At 38.8% G+C, this 22,283-nt stretch overlaps 2 protein-coding genes and 1 long non-coding RNA gene across 3 annotated transcripts in view; 1 reads left to right on the plus strand and 2 right to left on the minus strand.

The window, feature by feature from the left end:
- Positions 1–21,737, plus strand: part of LOC128918422 (uncharacterized) — a 55,537-nt gene extending 33,800 nt beyond the window's left edge. Inside the window, exons 2-4 of the long non-coding RNA XR_008469542.1 lie at positions 16,953–17,134; positions 19,122–19,192; positions 21,638–21,737. This is a non-coding gene — a long non-coding RNA (uncharacterized LOC128918422). The remainder of the gene's footprint in view (positions 1–16,952; positions 17,135–19,121; positions 19,193–21,637) is intronic.
- On the minus strand, positions 185–8,173 carry LOC128918415 (arylacetamide deacetylase-like 4). Its single transcript, XM_054222601.1, has 4 exons — positions 7,384–8,173; positions 2,882–3,098; positions 1,977–2,040; positions 185–965 (listed from the first exon to the last, which is right to left on the minus strand). The coding sequence occupies exons 1-4, from the start codon at positions 7,537–7,539 to the stop codon at positions 185–187; spliced, it is 1,218 nt and encodes a 405-aa protein (XP_054078576.1). The 5' UTR covers positions 7,540–8,173.
- Positions 12,631–20,669, minus strand: LOC128918413 (arylacetamide deacetylase-like 4). Its single transcript, XM_054222599.1, has 4 exons — positions 20,429–20,669; positions 16,961–17,177; positions 15,387–15,450; positions 12,631–13,687 (listed from the first exon to the last, which is right to left on the minus strand). Exons 1-4 carry the CDS (start codon positions 20,597–20,599, stop codon positions 12,916–12,918), a joined length of 1,224 nt encoding a protein of 407 aa, XP_054078574.1. The 5' UTR covers positions 20,600–20,669; the 3' UTR covers positions 12,631–12,915.
- Positions 21,738–22,283: the final 546 nt, after the last annotated feature.

Consider the following 22,283-nt stretch of genomic DNA (forward strand, 5'->3'; position numbering starts at 1 on the left):
GTCTGTCATAAGAGAAAATGAAGCAAAAGTCATCACCAAATCAAGTTATTGGGTAAAAAGAAGACAGATGCAATGCAGAAATCAAAGAAGATGATTTAAGAAAATGAAAATGGAGGGTATTTTTTAAAAATCTTTGCAAGCAATGAGAGATAGGAATCAGGAATGGAAAGCAAGAAACAGAATTTTACATCAATCTTAGAAAATTTACTATCCTTTCCAGGCCCTTCTTTCCAGATCGGAATCCTATCAGCTCACCATAAAGAGCTAAGAATACTGTTCCATGGAACCCCTCTTGCAAATGGCACCAGGTTACTTTTATACCATGATCCTCTAACCGTTTCTTGTACAGCAGTCCATCATCTCTAAGCACATCAAATTCACAGGTCAAAATGAAAGTCTCAGGAAGTCGAGCAATAACACTGTCTTCAGCTAGCATTGGTGAAAAAACAGTGTCAAACATGGGCTTGATCACTGTATAGGCTTCTTTTGAGAATAATGGTTGTGTTGTACTTGGTTTGTAGCCTCTTGTTTTAAACTCATGAGGGATGTAGTCAGGACTCACCCATTTCTGATACTTCAGTTGCAAATCTTCTGGAATATGAGAACCGTTCAATATTGCTTCCACGACAGACAAGTCTTTATTAAGATACTTCAAACCAAGAACAAGGGTTCGTTCCCTTAACAAAATGGGGACTCCCTCGTTCTGCTGATAAGAAGGCAAATTAAAGTCCACACACTGGAGATAAGGATATATTAGGATTTGTGCTCTCAGCTTTGGGAGATCTCTTCTGGTCACCAGTGCTTGGGCAACAGCAGCAGTGAGTGTACCTCCACTGCTGTCTCCACAGACGATAATGCGGGAAGGGTCTACTCCGTAATCTTGTGCAGTCCTCATAAAGTGTACGGTGGCAGTGAGACAATCCTCAAACTGGGTTGGATATGGGTACTCAGGAGCTAAGCGATACCTAAATAGGAGTGAAAGTGGTTTAACTTAGTCATATCTAGGGAATGATCCTGTTGTCATCTTTTCATTCACATATTCCTTTCTGAAGATAGGAAAATATCCTGAGATTATAATTACAGCAATAGAATTGACCATAATTACTGCTTTTGATTATTACTATTATTAATAGTTTGGGGGAGTCAGTACACTATTCTGTCTTTGCAAAATACTTCTTTACCTATCTTTCAGGTGACTGAAAGCACATGCTGAGTTATTGTAGAATTAGGTGGCAAGGCGGGTGTGTATGAATCAGTTACCAGCACTTCCAGTTGAAGTGAACATTTCCCAACAAATTGCTAGAGAATACAAGCATAGACAATTTATAATGAAAATATGAAAGGTTTTCAGTGGTTTTTTATAAGTTGAATTATTTATAAACAGGATCAATGAGTTAATGGTTCTTCAAGTATTTTAGGATGTAAATAGTAATTAGTGCAATTTTAATAATTTCCAAGACATCAACTCTTTTCCTGAGCTTTTAGAAATTCTTTCATTTAAAAATGCATTACAGCTCATCAGAAAAATATTTTGAATATTCATCTCAAGTTGGTTGCAGGTTGTATGTGGATATCCCCTCCCAGTTTTTCAGAACTACTACTAAACTGAGTATTTAGTAGTCTGGGCACCTGTGCTTTTAACAGAAACAGTTACACTTGAAACACAGTGTTGGCTTTCAACTTAAGGTGGTTTGGATATGGCTTTAGGAAACAAAAACATCCTTGCCTTTTAGTGGTGGCTACAAATTGTAGAATTATTATAATGGATATTATTTGGAAATAAGCAGGTGGGGATTAGTTGACTAATTCTTCCTAAGGGTAATTAGTGCTGGTGAAACGCGTATGATCATTAAATATAAGTACTGTATTGACTTTACAAGGAACTTGGCTTGTGGTGACTATGCATGAAAGACTTAGAAACCTAGAAGGAGGCACAAATGGCTCTCATACTGTGTGTCGGGGTTGACTCCACTTACCCAACAGACACAACCACTGAATTGGTTTTTCTAGCGAAATAGCGGCATGTTCTTTCATAGGCACCTGTAAAACAGAGTATTTCAATGGAATTGTAACTTGCTTTAAAAATAAGTTGAATGAAAATATTCTGAAATCTTTATCTCTATTCTGTGATTAATGCTACACTGTAATTCTCTTATTGTGGCATGGTCTAATCTGGACAATTTCGTTACACCTGTGGGAGTCTTCTTGCCAGTAAGAAAACTGGAATTTACACCAATGCATTGTTTCAGTCTCCTCTTTGAAAAGTTAGTTAATAGAAAGCACCACTGCTGCCACTTCCAAAGTGGTATTGAAGATGAAAAGTTATTAAAAAAAAAAAATCAAAATCACCAAACAAACATATAAAACCTCTGCTAAATCTAGAGCACAAATTTTTCTTGTGCCACCATCTAATCTTTTATGCCTTTCCATTTCAAATGCCAAAATGTATTTTTTCCTTGTTTCACCACCATAAAGCCACACAGCAGTATACATACATACACACAAGCTTGCACACACATGAGAACACAAATTGGGTTCTTTAAAATAAGAAATAAAATTCTAATGAGATTTTCAACTTTTCTCCTAAGCATGAGGGAGAAGGAAGAAAACAGGTATTATATATATATATATATAAAATATATATAACAGTATATATATTCTATATATAACTAGAATAAAAGTTCTAGATGCCTGACGTGTATAAAGACAATTTAACATGGTGCTGACTGCATGTAAATAAAACCATTCTGCTGTCCTGAAATTAATTTTGTTACTTATAATGCTTAACCTACTAACTCTTCTTGTTATTTAAGGAATACCATGTCGGATCAGAAACTAGATCGTATTTGTACCTATAGCTCATATTATTTATATTACTTACGAATGCTTCCAAACCGTCCAACTCCTCCATGGAAATAAAGGATTCCTCTTCTTTGACCATTAATTGACATCTTTGGCTGGTAAATTCTTACTTTAACCTTTTCAAACCTTAAGTTCTTCATAAAAAGATGTTTATCTTTTAATGGTGGTATTCCATCCATTGCAGCCCTGAGGAAATAGACCTCTGAGGTGATACCTACTTTTTCCAAAAATTTTGCCTGTTAATAAAGGAAAAGAAACCACAAATTAGTGCAAATTTCCATCTTACCTGGAGATTGCTCATTAAAAAATTAAAATTCCACGGTCAATTCAAACTTTGTCTCCTGATGGTTCTTACAGTGAAGTGGCCAATTATGATGACAATTTGGATACATCTTCGTTTTAATGTAGCACCTACCAAATTTTGAAATTCAAAGAATGGATGAACTTATCTTCTGTAGCTGCCTTGTGTCCGTGCCTCTCCAAAGGCAGGGCCTTTGAGCTGTGGGAAAGCCTGCCCAAAAAGCCAAGTAGCTTGGCTCATCAATACCATCTTACATCCCTGGACAAAATGTTAGCAGGGCTATAGAGCAGAACATAGGGTTTGGGGGTGATTTCTAGATTATATTAGAAATGTTAGGTGAGACCATAGTGTTTTTCAAACTACCTCATTCTTCAGTGGTGAAATCCTGGCTTAATTTTTTTATCAGTAGGAAAAAAATCAAACTATTAATAGTAGATGAAAGAAGGGGTCAAATACTTCAACTTGTAGCCATGTGCCTGAACAAAACAAGGCAAGGGTAGTTATAGCATTTTAGGCTCTCGCTTTGGATGAAGAAATGTGACTAATACTTCAGTTTCCTAAACTCAGCTATTTTTTAACATGCAGAAAAAAAAATCCGTAGCATCTCCCACAGCTGGCCTCCTGAACAGAAACAGCTTTGAACCTTAGCTTGGCGTGCTCACAGCCCGGTGATTCTTACTTCAACACTTGGGCTGGAGATTCTTGTGTCGCTCGCAGCTAGTCTGCTTCAGTGCATCTGGGTGGCTTTAAGCTGTTCGGTTGGAGTCTGCTCTAGTCTATTCCTGCTCAAGAGGAAAAATACAAGGCACTGTATTTCCACTATATTGGATTAAATTTTGTACTTTTCCGCAGTAGGCTTCTCTAATGAGTAATTTAATTTGTTGTGTTGCCATTATTCATGCATATGTATTTCAAAAAGAATTGCATATGCAAAGGTGTATGCTGCATGTATCTTAAAAACCCACAATAAGTCTTGTGGCTTTCACCCCACATGTACCATACCTCACGGAGCTCAATAGTGGGGTCCTGTTGAATTTGATGTAGGTATCCTGGTTTGGGCCATTTGAGGAGCTGATCCCATATGAAAGAAGGATCATCTTGTGGCTGAGTTTTTGTCTCATAATGATTCCTTCTACAGAACGCCTGTATGGTGTCCATGGGAAAATAATTTTGTTTCTTTCATCTTCCAATTCCCTCCGATATTTTCTTCACACTAATATTTTTGTAACAGTAAAGGTTAAACCTGTAATTAGCTATATTGTTTGTATATAATATAGAAACCATCTTTGACTTGGAAATACTGAAAAAAGACAGGAGTCATCATCAACTGCTGTGTTTAGTGTTGGCAGTCTGACATCTCGTTTTTGTCAAACTTGCAATAGTTTCGCAGGTCAGCTTTCACGGAGATTGGCATTTATTTATATTGCCCTCAGTCACTTCACTGGTGTGAATATCTTCTATGGGTTGCCTGCAACAACGCGCAGTTATGGCAGACACCCTTAATTAGTGCCACCACGTGTAATCTTCGTAGTTATTTCTGTTAACATGCAAATGATATTTTAATCTTATGTTGTTGTTTTAAATTGTATTGTTTTAAACTGTACAGTTCCTGTGAATAGAAGTTCTACAAGAAGCAGCAGAATTAGCATTTTTTATTTGTTTTTCCATTTCTTTTAGTATATATGCCCCCTCGAAGGGAGGTATTGGGTCTTGGCCAGTTGGTTTCTGGAAAAAAATTGGTTTCTGGAAAAAAGTGATCACTTGCATGACAGACAAAAGATTGGGCTCTGTGTACATATGTGTGTAGCTGGACTATGTATCACTGATTTCTTTATTGACAGAAATCCCACTTTCAGGATCTTCGTGTTCATAAAGCTTGCCCTTTTGCAGGCAATTAACCAAGTCAGTCAAACATAAACTACATTCTGACATTTGTAAATAAGTGCAACTGCTTAGTAGTATGATTTGTAAACCAGTAATTGGATGGTTTAGTTATAGATTCATTAAGGATAACACTATAGCTGACATGACAGTTTTAAAATTAATAAAGACTGTAGCATAAGACAGTCGAAGGACTGGACTAGGGAACTGCGACCTCATTTGAAGCGTCGTCTAACTCAGCCTCTGCAGCAGTGTCTGGCATTCACAGTGAAATACTGAAAAACTGATCCCGCTGGCCACAACTGGCATGGAGATTTCCATGCAGCAGGGGAAAAGCTGTGTAAGAGCTGTGTTAGCTTAGGAGTGGGAGCCCAGGTACGTGTTCAAGCAAAGGACTGGGGCCTGCAGCAACACGCGTAGAGTAATGTCTGTGGGAGGGATGTGTCAGAGCCGTGTGTGTGGTGTCAGGGTCCTTTGTCCTCTTTACACGGCTACAGAGGCCTACTGTGTACACCCCACAACTCATGTGCATGGCGCTTTGTGCTAGCCCTTCTACCGAAATCATTACTAGAATAAATTCGGTACAAGATACTTAGAAACTATTAACACAGTAGATAGCATAATTTAATCAGCCCCTCTATTTCCCAGACAGGATCAGTCCTAACTCCCTGGCTATCGCATAGCTTCACTGATATGTCAGTTTTTCTTGTTACAGACTGAATATTGGATGAAAAAATAAGGGATGAGTTAATAGATTTTTTCCATGAAGAAGTTTTATTAACTTTAAGATGTAGCTAGTTTTTGTTTAGGTATATCCTCAGAGGTGAATGCAGACATTTCTTCAGAAAACCTATTAGATTGGGCACAACTACTTCAAACTGGTTTGTTTCCAGTGACGACACATGCATCTTTTGTCCCAGCCGAAGACTGGATATGCTAGTAAACTTTAATTTCCCCTGCAGTTTTGAGATCATAGGTTGTCATCCTTTGAAAGGATTTGGCTGCTTGGGCATAAGTAATTGGCCCAACAGCAATACCAGGAGTTGCTACGTGACTCAGACTTTACTTGCGTTTAAACTTTTGTGTAACCATACTTTCTGCTCCTTTGAGGTGATGTGGTACGGTGCTTTTGCTTGGCCTCTCACTGGCCAGCAGAAAGGATACAAAAGATCAGAAGTTAAAAACTACATTAATCACCAGTAAGCTTCTAAAATCTACAGTTTAGCCTTTTGTGAATTACACAAAGATGAACCCTTGTCTGATGGATAAAGAGTATATAAAGAGTGTTTTGACAGTGTGGAAGTCCACATGTTGTATAGTAGATGTAAGAAAATTTAATTTGACTTCTGTTACTATCCTATTTTATTGTGTGGCTTTACTGTCATAGCAGTATTCAGGCCTGGGTGGGGAACTTCTCAAGAGACGTGATGAGTCACGTTCTTAGGAGCTTACTGGCTGACTTCAAACAAAACTTAATAAGCAATGTAGCAGGGAAAGGGAGGAAAAAATAATAACATTAGAACATGGAATTGAAGTGAAATCTAATGCACAAGCCAAAGAAACTGAAGTGTTTTTTCAGCTTTTTTCACTTTTTCACTTCACTTTTTCACTTCAATTTAAACAACTAAAAGAAAAGAAGCTTGATTCAGGTATCACAGAAGAAATGTTTTTAAAATGAGAGGGGCAACAATCAATTCACAAAAGGATAACCGATGAAATGGAAAGACAAGGGGAAGTCACATTTTAGTTTTGAAGAGAAACAAGGATGAAAAACAAGGGAGGATCAAAAATGTGCCAAAACCAATGACACAGAAAGACAGCTTTAATGTTATGTGTACTGTCTCCCAGTTCGTCACATGAACACGTTGAAAGGCAAAAGATGATGAATGTGGCAGCTGTGTTTCAGATGGCTCAGGAAGAGAGTGATACAGTTGTAGAAGAGAACTGAGATCACGGACATCATTTGGTTGCTCACTGTGTTACGCAGAGCAGAAGTTCCACACATACATTGCAGTAAGCTTCTTAAGCCTTCCAGCACTGCATTGAGGCCACAGAATTTAAAAGGTAAGACATAGGCCATCAGAAAAAAAACTGGGTATTACACAGTCTACAGAATTTTATTTTTTCCATATTGTTACCTTTGGTGCTCTATAACAAGCAGTAGAGTCTATTATAGCCAGCTGAGCTGCAAGTCTCTGCAGTGGTGCTCACATCACCAAATTAATCCAGTTGCATATTTGCAATGTATTTAAGCATTAATTCTAAAAAACCTCACCAATCCATTACCCCTCTATCAGAAATTACATTAAGAACTTCAGCTTTAATGATGTTTTACTTACCAGACCAAACCCAAAGTTCAGGATGTAGTGAAAAAAGTAAAGCTTTCGGCGCTGACTAAATCCATGAGGGATTTCTGCCTTGGGGTGTTCATAATAGAATGCCATTGCCACAAAGACAGTCAAAACAACAAGAAAAATCTCGAGAAGGAGTTCCATCTCACTGCACTGTTAGGAGCCAAATGAAAGAACCAGCTGTGGCTTCCTTCCCCCTCTGACTTTTGAAGTATTTCTGAAGGTAAAGGCACAGGATTAGCAATTTCTCTTCATATCCCGTCATCCAGCTTTTCAAAATGCTAATGAGAAGACGAAAACATGTGGCAATCAAACCATACAATTAAACAGACAGTAACAATTAGTTGTGGGAGAGGCTTGCATAAGCAGTTTTTTGTATTTGCAGCTAACATGTTTTGAGTCAGTGCCCATCACCATAGAACCAGTGCTTGATGTATCGTTGGTAGCGTCAGTGTTATGAGAAGACAAAAACTTGTTATATCTCTCCCTATTTCTTGAATACAGTCAAGTGTGTCTTATTTCTGAACTCCTGGGAGTTCCCGTGGAACAGGATTTCTTAGTAATCGTCTTTAGAGCTGCTCAGTTTCTGGTTTTATTGTGCCTCCACACCTTACTTCTTCAGACTTTTAGTGAAATCGAGGTTTCAGTGTCGCAAACACATTTCATCATGTTTGATGACTGATTTTGCACAGTGCTGTGCCGCTGCATCTTTGAATCTGTTGGAACCAGCAGCAACTGCAGCCCGGTGTCAGTGCTTTGCGTCTTGCTTCGTCTTACTTCAGAGCTTTTCTCCAGCAGGTGAAAGCCTGTAGTACCAACTGTTACGTTTGGTTTGGGTTTGGTTTTTTAACAGCCTTTTGGTTGAGCCTTACAGTACTGCAGTCTCTGTCTTCTCATTAATATATTACTTACAGGTGTCATTCCAGGTAGAAATATGATTCCAACTGATGAAAGTTAGACTTGGACTTCACGGTCTCAGTGCTACTAGCAATGACTAGACATCAGCAGCGTGCTCTTTTCTGTATACTCTGTGGTGAGCTTTAGGATCTTTGCTTTCCTCTGGTGCAAACATATTTTTCAATCCGCAAATCATTAGCAATAAGATTTAATCTGACACAAAAAATCTGTAAAGCAAAACTTTTTCAGCTCATGTGATGTCACCTTTGGGAACAGTGTGTTTTTACCATTCTGCTCCAACAGTGAAGGCAACAGATTCTCACTCTGAAAAATAGCAGTATGGGTAAAATGAATGTGTAAAGTTTTTCCTTTAAAGAAAAAAAAAAGTACGTGGGATGAGCTCACCTTGAGATGTATATTAAATGAAACTAAATGCAGAGAACCCCAGAACTTTAGAATGCAGGATCCATGACCTGCATAGGAAAGAAGACCTCAGACTTGATTCCTGACTTTAGAAGCTGTTTATTAATTGTTTAGAATAAACAGGAAGGAACGTAATTTTCGAGTCTGGTGATACGCTCTCTGAGAAGCTGATTCTGTGTTCTTATCCCTCTGCCCAAACTGTTTCTTCATTTTATCCAACAACTCTTTGCGGACTTTAATTTCCCAATGTCTCTGTTCCCTCTCCCTCCCTTGCCACAAGGCTGTTTACATGCAAAGTACAAAATCAGGTTCCTTTTTGTTTATTATTCCTTGTGGCACTTGATACAGTCACCCAGCTCGATAAGGGATGTTGGTGAAAAACACATTGCCTGGTGATTAGGACACTCTCTTGGGAAATGGAAGTGGTAAATTCCAACCCGTCAGGACTGAGGTACGTATAGGATTCAACTTTCTTATAGCTTGGCAAGATCATTAGGAAATAGTGTTACACAAAACATGGTTGCAGCTCCTTTCTTTAGAGTTTAATAGTGAAAGTAGTTAATTGTCTTTGTGCTAAACTGCGCTGTCCCAATGAGTTAGGTGCGGTCTAAGTATACTTATCAGATTTGGCCCCTCTGGGGATGTAAGAAGTCTGCTGACACTTGTGAAAGGCCCTTTGTCCTAAGGCTTTTGCCACCTATTGTTCATCTGTGTTCAAAATCTTTTTGGAGCCAGTCTTTATGGTAGCCAGTTTACCGAAAGCTGGTGGGTCTTGGACTCTGTTGGGCACGTTAACTAGGTCCAGACATCACAGCACTCCCACCAACCCCAGAGGCTCCACACAAAGACTGGATGTGCTGGGAGCTGGTATCAGCTGTAGAAGAAATAAATTAGTTGGTTCCTGAAGTAATAAACTGGTTTTTTTGTTGGGCATTGCAGGTACACAGAGTAATAACAGAGTAACACTTAATGTTTTATAAGTGTAGACTCAGCAATTTGCAAGCTTCCTTGAGTCCCAGGGTGGAGAGCCATTCTCTAAATAATCTTTCAAATGCATGCTCTCTCCAGCTTCTGATTTTTAACCTTATCTCTTGCTCCTGTGAGATAGACCAGAGGAACTGGCCCCTGAAGCCAAAGTCCCATTTTCTTCTACTTCAGGAATTCCTTTTCATGTTAATTTCCAATGAAGAGCTAAATGTCAGTGCCTGAAGTCTTGTCAATACTAGGCTGGCATCCTTAAGGTTTTTCTCTCGTGTCGCTGCACACACCAGGGGAGACCACGGCTGAGGCAGTTGCAACAGTGGGAACTATTCCCTCATGTAGCCTTCAGGGGTCCCAAGAACTCTCTGCCTGTCTCTTGAGTTATGGTGCTGATTAGGTGGCAACCAGGAACTCACCTGCTTAGACTCACACACACCAAGAGCAAATGGATGCCTGCACCGGGAAGTATTCCCGAGGGAAGGTGCTGTTTGACCCAAGAAGCTCCTTCCGAGCGCTGCGGAGCGTGAGAGCCATCTGGTGCTTGGAGTCTGAACTTGAAAACTGAAGTAGCCTGCTCGGGTCCTCACCAACCTGCTCTGCCTGCCCTTAGCTGTAAGCTTGCATGCAAAGCACTGATGAGATCTGTTAATGGCTTATTTTGTGCGATAACTTGTGTGTGCACACTTGTATCTATGATTATTTCTCTGTGTGCATAATTCCTTGTGGAAAGACATTGATGTGCAGAATTCTGAAGGTGCACTGCAAGTTTGTGCTTGATTGTGTTTTAAGTACTCAACTGTACTCGTTAAACCCGCAGGCAGAGACGAACATGCTGTCAGGAGGTGTCTGTGTAAAGAAGCTAGGAAAAATTATCTTCTATCTTTCCCTAGAAATAAGAAAAATCTTTAAATGGGTGATAATTTTGAAAACTAATGCCACACTTTGGAAACTGTAAAATGTCTTCAAATGAAAAAACATTCTATCTTAGCAATGCAAGACACAGATCTGTAATTAATTAAAATAAATTAGAGAGCAGGAAGTTCCATGGAGACAATTACATCTTGCAACTTTCTAAATTTTAGAAAATATGGGAGTCACAACTAAAAAAGGAATACATTGTTTCAGCACTTGCTGTTCTCTACTTACCCATCTGCGCTACCGTGGTTATAACCCGCAATACTGATTAAAATGCCTCTGTTCAAGAGAGCTAATAATTCTGTTGACATATTATAAATAATAATAATAATAAGAAGAAGTAGATCAGTGTAGAGTTTGGACATCATTGGCCCATAAATGAGCCACAAGTCCAGAGACTGAATAACGAAAAGAAAACAAGTATTGGATCGCTGAACCGACAAGGCGTATAACAGATGCTGCACTGAATGAGATGTGTGTGAATTAGTATGTGATTATATGTGATCATCTCCTGACTTAAAACATATGAAGTGGAATTGTACAGACATCCTTAGTTCTGGGACTTCCAACCATCTCTGCACCTGCAAAGGCTCATCAAAAGAACAAGCCTGGTAGAGGAGGTGCAAAGAGTGATGGATCAATAAAAATTATCTTAAACACAGATAGGCCTAATGACTCTCACGGGTTTGACTGAAGTTCATGAAGTCATCCCCAAACTAACCTTAAGCCAGCTTGTTCCCGTACAGATAACAGCACAGCCGTGGCAGAGCAGACATGCATTAATTGCCTAAATATTGTCCAGGTTTTTGCATAGCCTTTACAGCAGATGCCGACTCTTCAGCTACCAACATGCAAGTTGGTAAGCCAGCCTTCGTCTTGAGGTCAGAAACCAAAATGAATCCTCAATTTCACAACAGGCTGTATAACCAAGGCAGATCCTATAATCCACAAACAGTGGAACATTTGGAACTTTATCATGTTACTTACTCCTGGAAGGGTTTCTTGGCTAGAAAAAAAAAATTCTAATACCTGCAATAGGAAAAATTAAACAAAGTATCTGTTGTGTCAACAGAGCATGAAGAAACATAATTTCATTTTGCTGAGAGGGACCTGAGAGCAAGAAATCACAAGTAACAACTTGTTGCTCCAGAGCTTTGTAACTGCTAACTTGTCACCGTGTGTAATTTAGATGGTGACAATTTAACCCACCATTTTCTTCCTACTCAGTGTGGCTGGCAGAGGATGAGGTTGGGTACTAACCTCTTTCCACACTGCGGGCATAGATATGGCAAGCGCGAGGTGGTTGCGTAACAATGATGAAATATTTTACAGTTCGTAGGAATTGCGTGGCCTGCAGTTTTGACATGCAATGGAAATTACCTGCGCATTTGTGTTTAGCCAAGGTGGATCTGTCCTAATAAGCAATGTAAAAATCGAGCTGAGATTTTTAAATTTTTTTTCCCTTCACGTTTTGGATATTCGCAGAAATTATTTTGGCAGCTTCCATGCTTTTTACATACTGTCTCCCCAAATTCTGAGTAAACAAGTTGATTGTTTATCTGATTACAAAAAGGCAAAAACCACTGTGGCTCTGTCTTCCCTGAATACAGCCAATGCTTCTCAGAAAGGAACTTTATAGAACATAGTTTACAGGATAGGAAGTTATGTTTGTGCAGTTCTCCCTTACTGCATCTCTGTTGCCAGCCTGGGATTCTTACAGGTAGCTGTCTCCTACAGCTCTCATTTCTGCACCTCCTTTCTGACTCAGCCAGTTCCCTTCAAAATCCAATACGTAAGTACACCCAATTCCCTCCTTCAGGTTTTACAGCCAAGTCCAAAGCTACTCGTTGCCTACACACATAGTCTGATGATGATTGATTCTCAGAAATAGTGAAAGTATCTTCCGTCTCCAGAGGCATTGGGGGACATTTTATCTGTGCTCTCACGCTGATTTTGTGTGTGTTCTGTGGATATGCATATGTACATTGCTTGATTACTCCTATATTGCATGCTTTAAAATGTTTTTTCTATGGTGCGTTTTTATTCTTTGATGTAAGAAGAGAACAAAAATTCTTACAACATAAGAAAAGAACAGCAAAACAAGGATACCAATTAATGGGTTTGAAAAAAAAAAGATGAAAAATACATCGTGTTCCCAAGTAATAGCAATTGAAAATCAGAATTCAGCAGACTGTGCTGTATTAACTTATTTCTTGCCTAGATTCTAATGTACAAGTAGCTAGTAAATAGTTAATTGAAGTACACTCTGGCTGCATACCAGTTCACTGTATTCAAGAAAACATTTTAATAGCCTTTTATAAAGTTTACAGTGTGGTTCGCTATTTTACTTGATGATGGAAAAGAGAAAATACCATAACCAAAAAATCCCAGTGCACAGTGGAAGCCTTCCTCCACGTGGTACCAGGTCACTTTTACATTGTTGTCCTCTAACCGTTGCTTGTACAAGAGTCCCTCGTCTCTGAGCACGTCATGCTGACAGGTAATTATACAAGTATCAGGTAGGCGGCAAACAACAGCATCTTCTGCTAACAGGGGGGAAAGTCTCGTCTTAAGCAGTTCTTTTGTTTCTTTGTGGACTTGAGGTAAAAATGAAGCGGGTAACGGTGGTTTATAGCCCACTTTAAATATCTCTGGGATAAGTTCTGGATTTATCCATTTGCTATATTTCAAATTCATACTCTCGGGAACATGAGAACCTGCCAGAACAGCTTCCTTCATAGAGCAGTCCTTACTCAAGTACTTCAGAATAAAATGGACTGCACGTTCCCGGGACAAGAAGGGATTGAAAGCATTTTTCTGGTGAGATGGCAGATTGAAGTTCAGCCCTTGGAGAAATGGATAGATCAGTACCTGGGCACGTATCTTCGGGATATCTCTTCTGTTTACCAGTTCTTGGCAAACAGTAGCAGTAAAAGTGCCCCCTGCACTATCCCCACAAACAATAATCCGACCCGGATCCACCCCGTAGTTTTCTGCAGTCTTCAAAAAGTGGACAGTTGCAGTGAGACAGTCCAGAGTTTGGGCTGGATACTTATACTCAGGACATAAACGATACCTGAAACGTACAAAAGAGAGCAATTACTACAAATACATATATTTGTAAATTGCTTGAGTGTGTCATCATAAATGCATCTTATATTTGCAAAAATTCACCAAAACCAGTATTACTTATTTAAAGTTTTGCATGCTGGAGCCACCAGAAGCTTCCCCTCATATTTCTGTCAAAATACGGAGACCATTGATCACTGAAGTTTATTCTAGCATAACTGAAGAGCATGAGGGCTTGAGTAGCGCAGGCCGGGCACCCACATTACACAAAGCCACGCATGTGCCCAGTTCCTGATCTGAGTGGACCTGCCTGGGATCCCAGTTCGTGCCAGCAGGGAAGGCTGCAGCTCTCGCACGGGGCCTGGCCTTGCATGTGCGTATGCTATGAGGCAGTCCTGGATATTCGCAGATATATCCAGGGTTGGATGCCCACGGGATCCAACCAAGGTCTGGCTCCTGAGCTTTTGACACCGGGGACACTGATTATTGTGTTATTATATATTAGTACAGTATTTTATATCATGATTACATTTTAATAATAAAAGAATGATTTAATAATATATTATATTATAAAACACCATACAGTAAATGTACTGTGGTGGCAAAATAGCCTCCTGGAGACAATTATTTCATATATTTTATTAATTGGAACTTGAATTACAGAGGAGTGATGTTAAAGTAACAATCTCTGATTATTTCTTAACTAACAACTTACTTTCATGTGATGGAAAGCAAGGCAGGCAAACAGTCAGGTACCCTGTCAAGTTAAAGTGTCTTAATTTGATTCCAGTGACATATAAGACTACATTTGAGACTACATTTTTAAGGGCCATCGTTCTTTATTCTCTGTATTCATGGTCGTAGGGCTTTCTGGAGAAGATTAAGTTTAATAAGGAAAAGATAAATACTACAAAGGTACGAGTGCAGGCATTCTCTCTTAACCCTGCAGTGTTTGCTGAGGCACACGGCTTCTGCTTTTCTGTTTTTTCACTGTTCTGTGAAATTAATTCAATGGATTCATAAAGTAAACATCCTAATAACTAGGGAATAAAAGGATATCAACATGTTATTTCACCGTCACTTTAAGCACGTTGTGACTTACCGAGACAAGATATGGAATGTGCAGTTCATTCTCAAAACTAATCCCTCCCAATTTAATAAAATTCTTTAGTAATGAATTTTTTCATGAAATAATTTGTTGGAAACTGGAGTTTCTTCATACCATCAGCTATTTTCTATAAGCAAGAAATTTTTAGAAGGAACTGCAGTGGTCCATGCAGTTTTTAAAAAAATTATTAGATTTTATACGACTCATTTAAAATCATCCCCAAAGCCCCCTAAATAGTAAAACCTGAAATTGGGACAACAGCTTATAATTTCTTGTTATCAAGCAAAGGCAGTGATTTTTGTGGTGATAACCATGTAAAAGCAAACAAATCTCTTTGTTCTTCTGAAAATAGCTGACATACGTATTACGTGTGAGACTTTATAAACCTGTATCAGGTATTTCTCATGGTCATTTCACAGCACATGCTTGCTCACCCATATCAACAACATAGGGGTAGGCAACACTAGAGCTCAGTTTCTTTTCTTATATTCAAAGAAATGTAAGTAGAGGATGGACATTGTTCGGGGAGGTGGGGGCGGCAGGGGGAAGCAGCGGCACTCTCTCCTTCTGGGAGGATCGCAGGGTGGAGCTCACTTACCCAACAGACACAACCACTGAATCAGATTTTCGGGCTATGTACCGGCATATTCTTTCATAACATCCTGAAGAACAAATGTTGTTAATGTAATTAATATCTTAGAATACTTAAAGCAATATCATCCCTTATTTTTTTATGACATATTACCATGACTGTGGGTCCCTTGCCTATTTAGTGAGCTACTCAAATTTTCTCTAGGGTCAAAATAATCTAGACTTTCGATCATCAGGACACACTGTAAAGTTCCTACATTTTGGGAGACTGTTGATGTGTAAGGAAAATAAGGAATTATTATTATAGTTATTACAATTAGACAAGGGGCAATGGTTTTAAACTGAGAGAGGGTAGAATTAGATTGGATATAAGGAAAACGGCTTTCATGATGAGGGTGGTGAGACAATAGAACACGGTGCCCAGAGCAGGATGCCCCATCCCTGGAGGTGTTCAAAGTCACATTGGACGGGGCTTTGAGCAGCCTGGTCTAGTGGAAGTGTCCCTGCCCAGGGCGGGGGGGTGGGACTGGATGATCTTTAGGGTCCCTTTCAACCCAGACCATTCCGTGGTTATTACGCACAATGCCTTAGAGTGGTTGTAAGGGATAAAATAGCTTGAGATCTTTGTAAAAGCTTATTACGTTGTTTTAAGTAACTCAGTCTGAGACTGACTTAGCTATGTTATATTGTGCTGCGGAAATGCTCATTGTAGTACTACAGCTAAGGCTAAATGAATTCTGCATTTGAAGCAGAGATTTGACTATTTTCTGAAGAATGGAGGGTGCAGCTGGTACGCCCCCTGTGAAATCAGTATATCTCTGTGTGGCTAATTCAGGCAGAAATCTGAGGCATCCAAATTGTGTTACAGTAAATTGTCTAATTATATAATTATTCCATAGTAAAGTTGTGGGCAGAAATATGCCTCTTTTAATCTATTTAAGGAGACATTGGGTTTTCCGTGAGCCTTAGTTCTGAATTTGCTGTATTTAGATTTATTTTACAGATATTTGCTCAATGATGTGTTCTTTCAATTAAAGAATTCAAACACTGTTTAATATGTGTGCATGTCTGCTGCCTGTAGAAACAGTATCTTTTCGAACTTTTTAAATTATGTGTTTGCAATTATCTGCTTTCTCTAATAAATTAAACTGGAGAAAAAAAGCATAATTAAAGTACGTACATCATGGACACATGTTCTAAAGTGACTGCTCTAGGCCACTTGCATTGCCATGAACAGTTATAGAAATCCTCATAAACATGTTGCAGTTAGTGATCAAAGGGAGGAATACAGGTGTGAATAGGTTCTCTCAGGTTTTCAGGCAAAAAAGGAATTTATTTCTTTAGCAGCACCACTTACTGTAAGGAATATATATGCCATAAAGAATGCTACATCCTATAAAAATAATTTAGATACTAAATAAGGGTAGATTAGAGAGTTTAAAAAGTAAAAATAAACATTAAGTGCTTTCTGTCTCTCAATCTCTCAAAATAAGCTTCAGTCACTTTTTAGGTTCAGGAGAGTTTTTTAAAATATATAGTTAACAATCCTAAATAATCTTGTTTTCTCTTTCAGTTCCTTACTGATGCTTCCGAACATCCCGCATCCTCCATGGATGAAGATGACTCCTCTCCGTTTGCTTGCAGAAGGTACTCTCGGGAGGTAAATCCTCACTGGCACCTCATCAAAATGCAGATCCTTTATGAAGAGCTTTGAATCCCTGCATGCCGGCAGTCCATCAAAAATCAATCTTATAAGTATGTGCTCTTTCAAGATGCCCAGACTTTCTAAGTTCTTTGCCTAGGTAGATATAACAGGAAAAATGATAAATTAGTATAGGGAATTCAAGGCTTCTAACTCTCTAAAGGCCACAAGCTACTTTTTCTATACTATATTTAGGGTAATTATATTGGTTATTTGCTGCTTTACAGGATTACCACAAATAACTCTAGTGGTTTTGTGATTTTGGTTATGAAAGTGAAAACATACATGAGGTGCCATTGTTTCTGGAAGAATGTTGTAATACTTGTTCCATGAACTGTATTATATAAATACCTTCTAATTTCTCTGATCTGGATTTTCCACAAGTAACATCAGGCATTTGCTTAGGTGTGGAAGAGTCATTAGGCCTGAGGCTCCTTTTCTAATCAGTGAAGAGAAAGAGGCATTTCTTGAGGATGGTTCCAATTTCAGGTGTGTTAAATCACGCTCTGGAGATGTCTGTTCATGTCCGTTGATTGTAAAGAGAGGCTGTGTACTTCAGATCTCTCAGTTAAAGTATTTAAGGTTAGGTGAGATGAAAATACCCCTAGCATGACAGCATTTAGTATACTGGGCGAAAAAGACTCAGGCCAGTTTGTGTGCAAGATTCAGTAACTTACTGGTCTTGGGTCATCTCCATGCCACAGGGTCAGTGACAAGCTTTAAGAAAAATCATTAATGCCTATAATCAATAATGAAGGGCTGGTGGCCTAAATGAGGAACTGATGAAAATTGTTCCGAATCTTGTCTCCTCCCCCATCAGTGAAACTGTTGCCTTCATCAGGATCTCACAAGTATTCATGAAATGACTCTGCAATCAGTTTCTTACATCTAATCAGGGAAAACAAATATTCTGAAGATAGGAGAGGGTCGTTAAATGTGTCAAAACATTTCCTATCCAAGAGCAGTCACCTGCTGATAATTTAGATAGCCTGGAGGTCACACTGGAATCCTCCATTATATTGAACACGTGTTGTAACGGATGTATATCCTGCTAGGGGCAACATTTCCCTTCCCCATGAGTAAGAACTTAATTGTCCTTACAGACTATTATAATTAATTCTTATGGAACGATGATAATCATCACAAGAAATATGCAAATTGTATTGTTCTCATCTGAGTAACAGAAGCCTCCGTGTACACTGGTGTATCAATGCCTTATAAACCAATTGCCAGCTATGTTTTGGAAATGGTTCTTTCCAACCTTGTGTATCTGGCCTTTAATTTAGATCTGCTCTGTCTGTCTCAGAGACAATTCAAATATTGGCCTTAAATAGTAATTTTGCTGTGAAAGAATGCCAGAGTAAGACAAAGAGGTAGAACTTTCTTAGGTGCATGATCCCAGCTATCATGTATGTATGAAGCCAGATCGCACGTAGTTCAAGTGTGTTGCAACACCCAGTTCCTCACCAGGGCCTTTCTCAAACAACACAGCTTCTTCCTTCCTAATAATCTAGTCCAGGCTGCAGTAAACAAGTTGGGTCAGGAGTAATAAAAGAAACCACCGTGAACCATGGAAAAGAGAGAGAAAATCATTTAGAATCAAAGGTGGGAACCCAGAGATGACCTGGGGTTTTTTCATAGCGGTTTGTGCCACAGCTGCCAGCAGTGCTTGGGGTGCTTAGCTGCCATTTCCTACAGACAAATGGATAGATATAATTCTTCCCTTACATTTGAAAATGCACATTTTCAGGTATCTTGGCAAAGGGGAAAACGAATATAAGAGCCAAGGCAATATAACCTTCCCCAAACAGCAATCTTCAAAAACTCTCATGACTCTTTAAGTCAGTCTTTTTGTCAGAGTTATGATTTTGGAATGGTTGAAGGTGACAGAATTGCCATACCGTGTTTATTTAATCTCATTGGTACTTTCTAACATCCCTGAGTTTTTACAGAGCTTTCAGATGACAGATAATAATATATGTGATAAACTTGGTATCAGCGCTTTTTATCTAAATATCCTCTTTCCTTTCCTTATCTTAGGAGTTCCTGATGTCACAGAGACATCTTCAAATTCAGAGAAAACACTATCATGAAGAAGAATGGGGAATTTGGTATGTATTCTATTGCATAACTTATTGATCAATAATTACAAAATACTTCAGAACCAATAACAATACACTCAAAAAAAGAAAAGGTATGACTATTCTTAGTCAGATGTGATCAGTGTTATTTGATGAAACATATTGTATAAACCAGATTCTAAAACGTGTATATGTGTAAGAAAGAGAGTACCCAGATCAGCATGTCAGCATACCTTTTCTGGTGAAATAGGGTTTTTGGAAAACTATTTGCTGGAACACCTACATTCTGGCACAAACAGGCTTTTTATGTGGAAGATCATATGGGGACCAGATTTTTACTTCAAAAATAATTATGAAATCACATGCCAACTAGCAAAAAACATGCAATTTGAGCTTCATGGACTTTAAGACTACAGCAGACAGTCTTTCTGTCAGTCACTTTGAAGTGTTATGCTTTGCCAGCTGAACTGATTATCATCAAAGCTTTATATCACAGTGCAATATGCACAGTTAGTCTAAATACCTTTACGTGAGATGAGCTGCGTACAAACATTAATGAAACCACTCTGTGATTCTCCTACAGGCTTTCTTTTGACATGTTACGTGCCAGACGTGCCAGGTCTTAGGCTGCTCTTATATATTCCTGTTGCCTTCTTTGAAAGCTTTTTGGGCAAAAGCTGTTTCTTTCTCTGATGGCAAAACACACAGCACAGTGAGTCTGGCTTACAGGTACTTAAATAATAAGTGATAACAGGTCTAGCTGAACCTGCTTTGGCCAGGAGGCTAGATTAGATGACCTCTGGATGTGCCTTCCAACCTATGTGATTCTATGATACTTAACTAAGACATAGTAATTCAGCCACTGCAGAAATAAGAACAGAATCGCGGGTAAGAAAATTTGTACAGATAGTTCAAAATTTAGGAAATTACCTTAAATATGTCAAGGGACGCTGAGATACAGAAGGTTTGGTTATTATTATTCATGTAAATGATATCCACAGCCCTCCTGTCATCCACAGCAGCAATCATTTCATTGTAGAAGGCAATCAAATTATAATTGCGGCATAAGAATGCATATTTCAGGATTTAAAAGAACTCACCTCCTACTGGCTGCTTGTATATACAGTAATAGAATACCAAATCAAACTTTGGCCTATAAAAGTTCCCATTACAAATAGTTGCAATATTTAAATGCATATCTTCATAGCGCTACTCAGGTTTTTCCTTTCCTGAAAATCACAATATCACAGAGTATGATAAACTCACCAGAACTTCCACCAGAGTGTATACACAATGATATAAGCGGAGCTTTGATGGCTGGTCAACATCAGGAGGAATCTCCACCTTGAAGGAATTACGATTAGTTGCAATTAAAAGCAGTAAGACCAAAGCAACTAGAATTCCTGCTATTAAAGCCAGAGCATAAAAGGATTCCATTTTTCTTTGGTGGGAATAATTTATTAAGAGAACTGTTTGATATGCTACTGTCAATATTTATATCCTCCAGACTGACTGACTGCCCAGAGAAGTAATTTGCATACCAAAATTGCTCCACCCTCCTCCTACAGATAAGGCTGCCAGATGCTAGAAGCACACAAACATCCGGCTATTACAACTTTATTTAGCCTGGTCAAAGTTAATACGTAGAAGACTCACATCCGGGAAATGTCATTATTTCGTATATTCCAAAATTGCAAATGAACTTTATTTTTTATCTGGTTTAATTGTGTTCTGCTTTTTGGGCCTGAAAAGCTGTGTGGGATTTTTTGTACCAGTAAAAGTGTGTACTAGTTAGTTTAGTGAAAGATACTACCTCTACTTAGGAACCCATGCAAGACCGGCAATGCTGAACTCCAGTCTCCGTGTTCAGGAGCTGTAATGATTCTGCTCTTGGAACAGGTCTGAATATGATTCTAAGGCTTTTTGCTTAGTGCTGATCTTTTTTTCCCTGTATTTCTGAGGCAGGCAGCTGGCCACAACAGAGAGAACAGACATTCTGAAGTGCATCTAAAGGAATTTTGCTTTTAGAGGTTCATACAGAGCTGTCAGTTATTTGGAGGGTCTCAGGGCTCACCAATGGTCCAGTGGTATCAGAGGGAAACTTCCCCTTGACTTGGAGAACTTTGGCCCTTAGCCCTCTATTCTGATTCATTCTAAAGAACGGATTTTGATGTCTTTACAACTCCATTATTTGCTATTTTTTGCTAAGACAACTCTACGTTATCCTTTGTTGTAATTTAGGCTGTGATTAGACCATACGCTAGCCAAATGCTTGTGCCAACAGAGGTGATGACAGTGAAGGAATGAGTGACCGGGTGGAACTCCATGTATTTCTGTCCACCATATGACTGGACAAGACTTGTTTGGGTAAAAGGAAAAAGCAAACAAGCATCAGCTCAGCTTGACGTAATCAGTACAAGCAATGCTATCCCCTGAACACTCTGAAATATTTCTTTATCCCCTCTAATCTCCCAGATGCTCCATTTTAAAACCCTTATAAAAGCTTGTAATCGTGGTCATAGAAGAGAAATACTCCATTTTATGAGCCGTAAGATTCTGCATTTGGCTAACAAACCTGTAGTGGTATTCCCTCAGGAAGTGGGACCTTGACTAAAAAAAGGTGAGTCCTTTCTAGCTTTTCTTATACCCATAAAATAAGCACATGAAATACATCTGCTTAGAAAAATCCCATTTATGCAAAATATGCATTACAGGAAAGAGCGAGAAACTGTAACGTGAGCTAGTCAATAGCGTAAACAAATATTTAGCTGTTTGGAATGAAAGTAAAGAGCATGAGTCATAAGAGATAAAGGACCGGATGATAAGAGTAACCACATTGGATTCTTAAGAGAACAGGTCTAATCGTTAACTTCAGTGGAATTGGGCAGGTAGAACTGATTGAAATATGTGGTTTAAAATGAAAATAAATAAATAAATAGGTGTTAAAGGTAAGAAAACCATGAAATCCATGTATGTTATAACATAACTCAGCAGGCCTCAAGTTTGCCTTTGGCAACAGCATTCTCTTCCTAACATTCCTCCTCTTTTTGGCTTCCTTTCTAGAATTTTCAAGTTTGAAGAAGCTTACGACAGTTAGAGGACCTGAATTATTTCACCTCTG

This window comes from Rissa tridactyla, chromosome 16 (assembly GCF_028500815.1).
Source record: "Rissa tridactyla isolate bRisTri1 chromosome 16, bRisTri1.patW.cur.20221130, whole genome shotgun sequence".
NCBI classification, from domain to species: domain Eukaryota; kingdom Metazoa; phylum Chordata; class Aves; order Charadriiformes; family Laridae; genus Rissa; species Rissa tridactyla.

What these genes read in the sequence shown, in the direction of transcription:
- LOC128918415 (XM_054222601.1), bottom strand. Translation starts at nt 7,539, where the DNA reads ATGGAACTCCTTCTCGAGATTTTTCTTGTTGTTTTGACTGTCTTTGTG. An exon ending in TGAACTTTGGGTTTGGTCTG is followed by an intron (nt 3,099 to 7,383) that starts GTAAGTAAAACA and finishes CTTTATTAACAG; the next exon opens with GCAAAATTTTTGGAAAAAGT. An exon ending in TCAGTGGTTGTGTCTGTTGG is followed by an intron (nt 966 to 1,976) that starts GTAAGTGGAGTC and finishes ACTCCTATTTAG; the next exon opens with GTATCGCTTAGCTCCTGAGT.
- LOC128918413 (XM_054222599.1), bottom strand. Translation starts at nt 20,599, where the DNA reads ATGGAATCCTTTTATGCTCTGGCTTTAATAGCAGGAATTCTAGTTGCT. An exon ending in CGGGATGTTCGGAAGCATCA is followed by an intron (nt 15,451 to 16,960) that starts GTAAGGAACTGA and finishes TTTGTTCTTCAG; the next exon opens with GATGTTATGAAAGAATATGC. An exon ending in TCAGTGGTTGTGTCTGTTGG is followed by an intron (nt 13,688 to 15,386) that starts GTAAGTGAGCTC and finishes TGTACGTTTCAG; the next exon opens with GTATCGTTTATGTCCTGAGT.